The sequence below is a fragment of the Salmo salar genome, chromosome ssa16 (genome assembly GCF_905237065.1).
Source record: "Salmo salar chromosome ssa16, Ssal_v3.1, whole genome shotgun sequence".
Lineage (NCBI taxonomy): Eukaryota > Metazoa > Chordata > Actinopteri > Salmoniformes > Salmonidae > Salmo > Salmo salar.
In genome coordinates, this window is record NC_059457.1 from 9,475,045 (window position 1) to 9,487,443 (window position 12,399).

At 43.6% G+C, this 12,399-nt stretch overlaps 1 protein-coding gene and 1 non-coding gene across 3 annotated transcripts in view; both read right to left on the reverse strand.

The window, feature by feature from the left end:
* LOC106573126 (receptor-type tyrosine-protein phosphatase beta) overlaps positions 1 to 12,399 on the reverse strand; it is a 37,210-nt gene that overhangs the window by 19,022 nt on the left and 5,789 nt on the right. For both annotated transcript variants that reach the window (XM_045696902.1, XM_014147845.2), the window contains exons 7-10: positions 10,285 to 10,545; positions 9,726 to 9,992; positions 457 to 720; positions 77 to 340 (exon numbers count right to left, since the gene is read on the reverse strand). In XM_045696902.1, coding sequence (XP_045552858.1) covers positions 77 to 340; positions 457 to 720; positions 9,726 to 9,992; positions 10,285 to 10,545 — 1,056 coding nt within the window. The remainder of the gene's footprint in view (positions 1 to 76; positions 341 to 456; positions 721 to 9,725; positions 9,993 to 10,284; positions 10,546 to 12,399) is intronic.
* Positions 10,682 to 10,757, reverse strand: trnat-ugu (transfer RNA threonine (anticodon UGU)). Its single transcript has one exon. It is a non-coding gene; the product is annotated as a tRNA-Thr (tRNA).

The window sequence follows — 12,399 nt, forward strand, 5'->3', positions numbered from 1 at the left end:
CACCACTATGCTATGCACATATTATATATTCAAAATAAAAAGAGAGATATAGCATAGTACTATTCGTATCACTCACAGGTCCTTCCGTCTGTGGACATGCTGGTCTCATACTTCCCGCTCCAGGTGCTGACGATGACAGTGTACAGCCTCCCGGGCACCAGGCCGTTGAACACACACTCGTTCTGGCTCTTCATAACCGTCTTGTTCTGGTGGAAGATGTTGTTGTGTTTGATGACCACCTGGTAGTAGTCAAAGTCCCCAGCCGCATGGCGCCAGTACACCTTCAGGTAGTCATCCCTGGCCGAGTGGATCGCTGTCGGGTTCTGGACACTAGAGGGCTCTGGGGAGAGGAAAAGAATAGAATAGAATTGAAGAACACTTGAATTGAGTAGAACAGCAAAGCAAGCAGACAATACGTATTTCAGACAGACAAACAGGTAGACATGGTAGACCTACGTGTGCGTTCCTGCACGATGGTGTGGTTTTCGTAGACTCCACTGCGGGAGACGATAGAGATTTTATAGAGCCGTCCAGACACCAGGGACTTGAACACACACTCAGGGCTGGACTTGGACACGACCAGGGTGTGGACGGTCCTCTCGCGGTCCTTCAGGGTGACCAGGTAACTATCCACGTCGCCTTTGGCTGGTCGCCATGACACACTGAGGAAGTCCATACGACCGTTGTTACTGACTGTCACCTCACCTACAGCAGCAGGGACTGGAAGGGGGGATGGGGAGAGAGAGAGACTGATTCAGTCATTCTGTGAATCACTGTCTGTTCACATTTGCAGCTGTGAAGACTATATGAATCAAAATATATAGTTAAACAAATAAAAATAAAAACTTTTATAACTTATTTGTATTGTAAGGACTTAAAAACAACTATTTTTTATTTGAATTCTTGTTATTTTTTTCTCAATAATAATGTGGGATATGTAAGAACATCTCTTACAAGCAACAACAAAACAGTAACTTGGCTGTGTGTTCAATTTTTAAATGTTTTTAATTTAACCTTTATTTAACTAGGCAAGTCAGTTAAGAACATATTCTTATTTACAACGACGGCCTACCAAAAGGCAAAAGGCCTCCTGCTGGGACGGGGTCTGGGATTAAAAATAAAAAATATAGAAATATGGGACAAAACACACATCACAACAAGAGAGACAACACTACATAAAGAGAGACATCAGACAACAACATAGCAAGGCAGCGACACATGACAACACAGCATGGTAGCAACACAACATGGTGTCACACCCTGATCTGTTTCACCTGTCTTTGTGATTGTCTCCACCCCCCTCCAGGTGTCGCCCATCTTCCCCATTATCCCCTGTGTATTTATACCTGTGATCTCTGTTTCTCTGTTGCCAGTTTGTCTTGCTTGTCAAGTCAACCAGCGTGTTTGTGTCTCAGCTCCTGCTTTTCCCAGTCTCTCTTTTTCTCACCCTCCTGTCTCTGAACCCGCCTGCCTGACCACTCTGCCTGCCAACCTGTACTTTTGCCACACCTCTGGATTATTGACCTCTGCCTACCCTGACCCTGAGCCTGCCTGCCGTCCGGTGCCGTTGCCCCGCCTCTGGTTTACTGACCCCTGCCTGCCTTGACCTGTCTATTGCCTGCCCCTGTTGGACTATTAAACCATTGTTATTTCGACGTTGTGTGCATCTGGGTTTTTACCTTCATACCTGATACATGGTAGCAGCACAAAACATGGTACAAACATTATTGGGCACAGACAACAGCACAATGGGCAAGAAGGTAGAGACAACAATACATCACACAAAGCAGCCACAATTGTCAGTAAGAGTGTCCATGATTGAGTCTTTGAATGAAGAGATTGAGATAAAACTGGCAATGCATAGTTGACCCCAACAAGCTTGAGCCATTTATGAGAAATTCATACAAAAGTTATTTAATAAATAAATGGTGAAGAAAGAGAGTAAGTGTCATGAATGGAATGTGACTGCACTAATAGGCTACAGATAATTTAAAAAAAAAGGTTTTAATATTGAACCTTTATTTTATCAGGGAGTCATGCTGAGACCCAGGTCTCTTTTACGGATGAGCCCTGAATTACATACAGTGCATTCAGAAAGTATTCAGACCCCTTGACTTTTTACACATTTTGTTACGTTACAAACCTTATTCTACCTTATTCTATTTTTGCCTCATCAATCTACACACAATGCCCCATAATGACAAAGCGAAAACAAGTAAAAAAAAATAAAACAGAAATACCTTATTTAAATAAGTATTCAGACACTTTGCTATGAGAATTGAAATTGAGCTAAGGTGCATCCTGTTCCAATTGATCATTCTTGAGATGTTTCTACAACTTGAGGAGAGTCCACCTGTAGTAAATCCACTTGATTGGACACCTGTCTATATAAGGTCCCACAGTAGGCAGTGCATGTCAGAGCAAAAACCAGGCCATGAGGTGAGACAGGATTGTGTCGAGGCACAGACCTGGGGAAGGGTACCAAAACATTTCTGCAGCATTGAAAGTCCCCAAGAACACAGTGGCCTCCATCGTTTTTAAATGGAAGAAGTTTTGAACCAAGACTCTTCCTAGAGTTGGCCGCCCGGCCAAACTGAGCAATCGGGGGAGAAGGCGAGGTGACCAAGAACCCGATGGTCACTCTGACAGAGCTCCAGAGTTCCTCTGTGGAGATGGGAGAACCTTCCAGAAGGACAACCATCTCCACAGCACTCCACCAATCAGGCCTTTATGGTACAATGGCCAGACTGAAGCCACTCCTCAGTAAAAGGCACATGACAGCCCGCTTGGAGTTTGCCAAAAGGCACCTAAAGACTCTCAGACCATGAGAAACAAGATTCTCTGGTCTGATGAAACCAAGATTCAACTCTTTGGCCTGAATGCCAAGCGTCACGTCTGGAAGAAACCTGGCACCATCCCTACGGTGAAGCATGGTGGTGGCATCATCACGCTGTGAGGATGTTTTTCAGTGGCAGGGACTGGGAGACTCGTCAGGATCGAGGGAAAGATGAACGGAGCAAAGTACAAAGAGATCCTTGATGAAAACCTGCTCCAGAGCGCTCAGGACCTCAGACTGGGGCAAAGGTTCACCTTCCAACCTGGACAATGACCCTAAGCACACAGCCAAGACAACGTAGGAGTGGCTTCGGGACAAGTTTCTGAATGTCCTTGAGTGGCCCAGCCAGAGACCGGACTTGAACTCGATCTAACATCTCTGGAGAGACCTGAAAATAGCTGTGCAGCGATGCTCCCCATCCAACCTGACAGAGCTTGAGATGATCTGCAGAGATGAATGTGAGAAACTCCCCAAATACAGGTGTTCCAAGCTTGTAGCGTCATACCCAAGAAGACTCATGGCTGTATTCGCTGCCAAAGGTGATTCAACAAAGTACTGAGTAAAGGGTCTGAATACTTATGTAAATGTGATATTTATGGGTTGTTTTTATATACATTTGCAAACATTTCTAAAAAACAGTTTTTACTTTGTCATTATGGGATATTGTGTGTAGATTGATTAGGGGAAAAAAACGATTGAATCAATTTTAAAACAAGGCTGTATTGTGGGAAAAGTCCAGGGTTCTGAATACTTTCCAAATGCACTGTACATTACAGAAAATACACACATCAATATAAATACAAAATACAAGCGGAAAGAAAAACTATTATTACATTATTGTGAGATGTAGGCCTATATCATTGTTCAGGCCTAGCCTACATCTATGTGAAGTGTAGCCCTATATCATTGTTCAGGCCTAGCCTACATCTATGTGAGGTGTAGCCCTATATCATTGTTCAGGCCTAGCCTACATCTATGTGAGGTGTAGCCCTATATCATTGTTCAGGCCTAGCCTACATCTATGTGAGGTGTAGCCCTATATCATTGTTCAGGCCTAGCCTACATCTATGTGAGGTGTAGCCCTATATCATTGTTCAGGCCTAGCCTACATCTATGTGAAGTGTAGCCCTATATCATTGTTCAGGCCTAGCCTACATCTATGTGAGATGTAGCCCTATATCATTGTTCAGGCCTAGCCTACATCTATGTGAAGTGTAGCCCTATATCATTGTTCAGGCCTAGCCTACATCTATGTGAGGTGTAGCCCTATATCATTGTTCAGGCCTAGCCTACATCTATGTGAAGTGTAGCCCTATATCATTGTTCAGGCCTAGCCTACATCTATGTGAGGTGTAGCCCTATATCATTGTTCAGACCGACAGCACAGGAGGGCATAATCTGGCCAAAATAATATTATTGTATGTGAAACTCACATAATATTGGTCTAAATTGGGTGCCATTTTATTGATTATGGCATGATGTAGCCTATTAATTGCTGTGATGCCATAATGAGGTATGTACATAGAATTAGAATGCTCATTGTAATTCTAAGGGGATGCGTTTTCATTGACTATCGTTTTCAAAACCCAGTATCCTGCATCATAATAAAATGATGTCATAATTGCGTTCCAATTCTCGTAGTATGTTCTAACCTTTGTGTTGGAGTGCAAACAGATAAGGCTACTCATAAAGAAAGGACTTGAAGCATACGGATGATCCAAAATGAACTGTGAAATGTGTGAATTATTCGCCACTTCATCTCTCGAATAAGTATGTTCTATCTATGTAGATATATACCAATTGAATATGTCTAATAATTGTAAAGTCTAAGCTAAGAAAATATCCCGAATGATTTAGGCTATATTGCATTGATTGCTTTGTTTTGTGCCATCAAGTTGTCCACATACAAGACAGTCATCATGGACTGTTTCTGTTTGCCTGGTCCAAAGAGAGTACAACTCCTTACTGTAAGTAGGAGCTTCCTTTTTCATGTAACTTATTTGATGTTCAATTAATTGCTACTTCTCAATTTTCTAAGTTCAAACTTCGTCATTGCTATGTCATTTTATGTTCAAATATTTGGTACTAAAACATGTTTTTTTACTTTTATTTTTGAACATGGTGATCTCCTTTCATACATTCATCTTGTTCAGAGGCAGCCCACCAAGTCTCAGAAAGTGGGTCTCCTCAGAGAGAAGGTGACTCTGATTGGGGAGGCCATCAAAGTCCTGAAGAGTGACCAGGAAGCCATGATGGCTCAGCTGAAAAAGAGCCAGAAGAAACAGCAGAAGCATGAGGAGCTGCTGCAGTACAGCAAATGGAAGCAGGCAAAGGACAACCAGGAACTCTGTGTGGTCGTCAGAAGGCTGGAGGAGAAGGTAGATGTGGAGACCAAGACACTCTGGGCAGAGATGAGGAGACTGGGAGAGCTGCTTGAGGAGGTGAGATGACATGATTTCAAACATAAGAGCGCCCAGTTTGAGCACCTAGTGGCCTGGTATGCAGGTCTAAATCAAGTTTGACATTGAGAAAGTTCAATGGAGCCGGAAGAAAAGCCCTGCAGATATTTTTCTTAATTCCACGATATTATAGCTGCAGTATATATCCTGTCATGTTTAATCGGTTGAATGTATGTAGTGTAGCTTGAACAAGTATTCGATTAATTCTATGCCGTTTAACAAAGATGCGCATGCTATAACTACCTAATATTGCTCTGTTTCTTATGCGACAGAACATGAATGGTGTGGGTGACTCCTTAACCTCCATGAAACCTTCTTGGGAATTCCCCATTCCAGTGCCCCCCGCTGGCCAGCCTACGTCAGGACGGCATCAGTACTACCAGAGTGTGTCTCTGACAGGCAGCTCAGGTGTCCTCCCAGCTGGACAGAGACTCCATGGACGCTCTCCTGTCCTACCCCCACTGGTTGATCCTCCCATGCCTATAACACATTGGTTTCCTGATCTCTCTCCTCCCAAACGCCCTCTGCCGTTGCCACCTACTATTCTCGAGGGGCTATACACAGACGCATCCTCGGACCCGGCTTTGAAACAGGAGAAGGGGATTGAGGAGATGATGAAGACAATAGAAGAGGAGAGGGAGAAGGACCGGGCGGAGATACTTGTGGCGGTGGAAAAAGAGATGGAGAGAAAATGGAAGAAGTTGCAGAGGAAGTCTCCAGCAAATATAATACAGAAAACGGAGCAGGACATGATAGAGATGAGGAAGGCGATAGAAAATGAGAGGGAGTTGGATCGGATTGAGATACTTGAAGTGGTGGAAAAAGAGATGGAGAGAAAATGGATGAAGATGCAGAATGTAGGTCAGAAAGAGAAAGCAGATGACGGGGAGGAGGAATTGACAGAGAAGGAACAGTGTATTGGGGATCAGGAAAAGAGGGTCGAACAGGAGGAGAACACGCTGATAAAACAGATGAAAGAGAGCCAGAAATGTCTAGATGAAATTAGAAAAGAAAAGGCTGAGAGGGACTTAAGATTGGCAGAGACATTTGACGAAGAGCGAAAGAAAGGAAAAGAGAGGATGAAGACCCTGGAGAAGTTGCGGAAGGAAAAAGACAAGGAGGATAAACTCAGGTTGGAGGAAGAAAAAAAGAAAGAGAAAGAGAGGATTAAGAACCTGGAGAAGGAGAGGAAAGAAAAAGAAAAGGAGGAGAAACTCAGGTTGGAGGAAGAAAAAAAGAAAGAGAAAGAGAGGATTAAGAACCTGGAGAAGGAGAGGAAAGAAAAAGACAAGGAGGATAAACTCAGGTTGGAGGAAGAAAAAAAGAAAGAGAAAGAGAGGATTAAGAACCTGGAGAAGGAGAGGAAAGAAAAAGAAAAGGAGGAGAAATTTAAATGGGAAGAAGAGAAACAGAAAGAAAAAGAGAGGCTGAAGATCCTTGCGAATGAGCTGAAGGCACAAGAACTGGAAGAGAATCTTAGGTTTGAGGAAGAAAAGAAGAGGATAAAGAACCAGAAGAAGGAGAAAAAGGAAAAAGAAAAAGAGGAGAAACTGAGATTGGAAGCAGAGAAAAATAAAGAAAAAGAGATGGCAAGAAATCGGGAGAAGGAGAGGAAGGAAAAAGAAAAGGTGGAGAAACATAGACTTGAGGAAGAGAAAAAGAAAGAACAGGAGAGGATAAAGAACCTGGAGATGGAGAAGAAGGAAGAAGAAAAGGGGAAAAAAAGGTTGTCTGAAGCTGAGAAAAAAAGAGAACAAGATGAGAAGAAGCGCCTGAAAAAAGAGGAGAAGGACAACGAAAAAGCGGCGAAAAAGTTAGCTGAAGCTGAGAAAAAGAAAGCAAAAGTTGAGAAAAAGGTACAAAAGCAGGAGGAGAAAAACAGAGAGCTTAAACTAAAACTGAAGGAAAAAGAGAAGATAAAAAATAAGCAGGAGAGGAAAGAAAAAGAGAAGCGAGAGAAAATGAGAAAGGAGCAAGAGAAGAAAGAAAGAGAGAAGCGAGAGCAAATGAAACGGACAGAGAAGAGAATAGGAGAGAGTGAGGCAAAGAGGAGGGCGAGACAACAGACATCATCAGAGGATTCAGACTCTGAGGAGTGGGAAGATATTACCTATATTTAACTAGGCAAGTCAGTTAAGAACAAATTCTTCTCCTTCTTCTTCTTTCTTAGATACAGAGAGTACTGATGAGTCTGACTCTGATTGGTGAGTGTTGAATCAGGCTTCATGGAGTCATTTCACCACGAACCTGATCTGTTGAATATCTCTTAGGTTTAATAGATAACCAGATAACCAGGCTCATAGCATGAGATTGGCTTAGATTGTGTCCTAGAACTGATCCCGTGTGACTCAGTAGGTAGCGCATGGCGCTTGCAACGCCAGGGTTGTGGGTTTGATTCCCACGGGGGCCCAGTATGAATATTTATGCACTCACTACTGTACGTCGCTCTGTATTAGAGCATCTGCTAAATTACTCAAATGTAACTCAAGTGAACTGCTGTGTTTGTGTTACAGGGATTTGGACTGAATTACCCAGATATTTTGGAAGAAAACATAACACATTAGAGATGACACACAAGAGTATCAGGAAAGGAGAGAAGAAATGAAAGGAATATGATAAAGCTGAAATACGTTTCAAGATCTACAAGTAAGATCCACTAAAAGAGATCTACGAGGGATACAAGATCTAGAAGACTGATATTCTAGCAGCAGTTGTGTGTATTCATGCCTACCAAGGGAAGCCATTTCAAAAAATGTAACAATGAATAAAATAAAATAAATCTTTCATCTCTCTGTGTTTCATAATTGTACTTCAAATCGCAAGAGGCTGAATGTATCTCACCGGAGAAAGCATCCGGGCGAGCAAAACAGCGCCCCTCTGTCTCTGTATGTGTAGGCCATTTATCTGATGCTGTCTGGTCATAAAGAGTATGACATTGTTGCCGCCCTTAGCATTGAATGCAAGGGAAACCAGTGTGGATTTGGCACATCGCATCAAGAGATGACGGAAACAACCTGAATTGTTGCATCTCATTGTGTTGTTGTCATCCTGTGGCTAGCTATCTAGATAACATTTCCCCTTTCTTAAATTAGCCTTGGCTGGAGATAGGGATTTATACTTGTGGTTTTACTTTTGCCGTACTGGCCAATGATTATAATGGCAATTCTGATCCAACCATAAATGTATACATTGTGCCCCTGGACTGAGAGGATGGAAGTGAAATATGTAGCTAGATGTAGAAGGGTAATGTTAACTAGCAAACGTTGCCCATGAAAAGAAGTTAGCCTAGCGAGCAGGTATTTTAGCCAGGTAGCCTAGGACAACAAAAAATTAAAGTGCGTACTGTACGACAGTCATAGACCGTTTCGTCAACATGAAAGAGGTGGATCGCATTGGTGTTTCTCTACAAGTAGGGTAAGTCAAAATGTTTTTTCTACTTGCACGGACGCACACAAATCAGAACCATGAACAGCGACATCATTTTTAGCTTACTTTGATTGGACTAAATTGTTTTTGGTATCCTTTAGTTGTCACTGTATTAGACTAAGCAGAGGTGATTTAATGATGTTGAAATGGTGCTGGAATGGTGGAGGCAGTTCCTGTTGTCTTTGCGACTTGTGGTAAATAAATCCATTGTTGTTTAGTAGTCCGAAAATGTCGGAAACATTAACTTGCTTGTCCATGCTGTAGGTCATGTAACTGTTTGTTATATGCAATATTCTTTGTGAACTTCACCGGACAGAGGTTGCGCTCAGGTTTTGTGATGAAACAAAGTTGTGGCTGAATTTATATAGGCCTCATATTCCATTGTATATTATTTTCATTTTAAAGCTGGAATCCTTAATGGGGAAACAGACACGTCTGTTTGCGATATTACAACAAAGAAGTTACTGCAAAAACTGTTTTTCCCGTCGGACGCGCAATAGAAGAGCACAATATGTACTGCATATTTTCTTCAACTCAGCAACAAAAACAATAACAACGGTGGTGGGGCAGGCAGTGGGGCTGTTTCCACCTCCATCTTTTAATGAAAATGTTCTCAGATTAAGGTAGCTGGGATTCAACAATACAAAATACTGTAGACCCCAATCCTTTTCCCTTCATGAAGGGAAGTCTTTGAAAGGAAAACCTTGACATGTTTGTTACATAGTCGGATATCCTGGAAATTCCAGGAAAATTCCTGTCGCATCAGATAAGAGCTAAGAAAGTTCTGAATACTATCCTGTCAATCCCAAATAGAATAGAAGACATTCTCTGACATTATTTTGCATAAACTGGTAAGTGTGTTTGTCACACAAAGACAGTTAAAACTGTGAGTGCTTTTAATGGGATTCATATCCATGTGTGCTAGCTAAATCTTCTAACTGATCTATTTTAACATGATAAATTTAAAGTAGGCTACATCTATCAGTCATCATTGTGTTGTCTACCTGTGCTTCCCTCTGCCACGCTCTGCCTGGAGGCTTGTCCGGCCCTGACAGTGGTGACCACCACCCTGTAGAGGGCACCAGGCTTCAGCGCCAGGAAGCTGTGGGCCGTGGTGTGGGCTGGGGCGCTCTCGTTCTTGATCACACTGCTGTCGTGGATGAGCAGCACACGGTACGAGTCCAGCTCGCCGGCCGCCCGCTCCCACTGGGTTTGGAGGCTGTCTGTGCTGCCACCGTTGGTCACACGCAGACTGGTCACCTGCGCCGGGGCTGAGAGGAGACACACAGAGAGAGAGGAACTTCAAAGATGTGAGACATTAACTGGTGTTGAACCCTGTCATAGAGAGACTTTGAAATCATAGTGAGATCATAAAGAAGCATTGAGTCAGAGACACAGCATCAGTTCTGCCAATGGAGAGAAGCTCATTATTATATGACAACAACAACAATTCTGTTATATGACTACAAAACCTGTAAGGAGCAATGTTCTAGTGTCGAGTCTAGAACAAACACATTGGGAAAAGAAAGGTGAAATCCATCACCCTTTGGAACCGTGACTCACTGGTTCGTCCAATCACTGAAGCTGAGCTGTTTAGGCCTCCACTGTTGGTCATGACGGCGATGGCATACTGGCGTCCGGGCATGAGGACGTTGAATGTGCACTCCCTGGCGTCATGGGACAGTGTCCTCTGTGACACAACAGTGTCCCCCTGTCTCAAGACCACGGTGTACCCGTCCCACACCCCCGCGGGGCGAGACCACAGCACGCTCAGAGACGTCTCATCACCGTGACGGACCATCAGCTGCTGGACAGGCCGAGGGGCTGAGAGAGAGGGGGAGAAGGAGTAAAGAGAGAGGACATTTTACATTTACATTTTAGTCATTTAGCAGACACTCTTATCCAGAGCGACTTACAGTAGTGAATGCATACATTTCATACATTTTTTTTTTTCTGTGCTGGCCCCCCGTGGGAATCAAACCCACAACCCTGGTGTTACAAACACCATGCTCTACCAACTGAGCTACAGGGAAGGCTTAAGGGGAGGGGGGAAGAGGCAGAGAGGGGTGGGGGAGAGCGGGGGAAGATTATGTGAATGAGTAGAGAGAGAGAGGGCAAAGGAGGAGGGGTAATCAAAACAAAAATGAAAACTTCAGCAGCCATGGCAATTTAAATAGACATCTTAAATGCTCTTGACAACATACAACCCATAACAACATTGGGTAAACACACAGCAGGGGACAAAAGCGGACGGTTTACGGGCTCCTGACCAATTGTGCTTTTTTGTGTATTTTTTGGTGCTAATCTTAACTTTCCGCCATCGTTTCCTATGTCCAAAAAGAGCTTCTGGACATTAGAACAGGTACACTACATGACCAAAAGTATGTGGACACCAGCTCGTCGAACATCTCATTCCAACATCATGAGCATTAATATGGAGTTTGTCCACCCTTTGCTGCTATAACAGCCTCCACGCTTCTGGGAAGGCCTTCCACCAGATGTCCTGGGAAGGCTTTCAACTTCTACTTCAATGAGTCGAAGGCGAAAGACATATTGATTATCCCGGACCAGGCCCAAATCCCCGACACTCGTAGAATGAGAAAACGTCGCTATAGAGGCCGGCGCGTGGGGACATTGATGAGACTATGGCAGCGATTGAATAAATTGCCTTTACCATCTGTTCTATTGGCGAATGTGCAATCACTGGAGAATAAACTGGATGAGCTCCGTTCATGACTATCCTATCAACGGGACATTAACAACTGTTATCTATGCTTCTCGTGGTCATGGCTGAACAAGGACATGGATAACATACATCTAGCTGTTTTTTCTATGCATCGGCAGGACAGAACGGCCGGTAAGATCCGGGGGGTGGTGTGTGTGTCTCTTTGTCAACAACAGCTGGTCCTCAATCTCTAATGTTAAAGAAGTCTTGAGGTTCTGCTCGCCTGAGTTAGAATACCTCATGATAAGCTGTAGACTATACTAGTTACCAAGAGAGTTTTCATGTGTATTTTTTGTAGCTGTCTATTTATCACCACAAACCGATGTTGGCACTAAGACCGCATTCAATGAGCTGTATAGGGCCATAAACAAACAAGAAAATGCTCATCCAGAGGCGGCTCTCTTAGTGGCTGGTGATTTTAATGCAGGAAAACTGAAATCTGTTTTACCTCATTTCTACCAGCATGTCAATGTGCAACTAGAGGGGGAAAAAACTGTAGATCCTTTACTCCACACACAGAAATACATACAAATCTCTCCCTCTCAAAGGGAAACCAGGCCAAGAGCTTCCCAGTGACGCGAGCCAACCAGACGAGCTAAATGCCTTACATGCTCGCTTCGAGGGAAGCAACACTGAACCATGCGTGAGAGCACCACTGCCCTTTCTCACCTGGAGAAAAGGAACACGTACGTGAGAATACTGTTCATTGACTACAGCTCAGAGTTCAACACCATAGTGCCCTCCAAGCTCATCACTAAGCTAAGGACCCTGGGACTGAACACCTCCCTCTGCATCTGGATCCTGGACTTCCTGATAGGCCGCCCCCAGGTGGTGAGGGTAGGCAACAACACATCCGCCACGCGGGTCAACAGATTCAAGTTCCTCAGTGTCCACATCACTAAGGACCTATCATGGTCCAAACACACCAACACAGTCGTGAAGAGGGCACAATA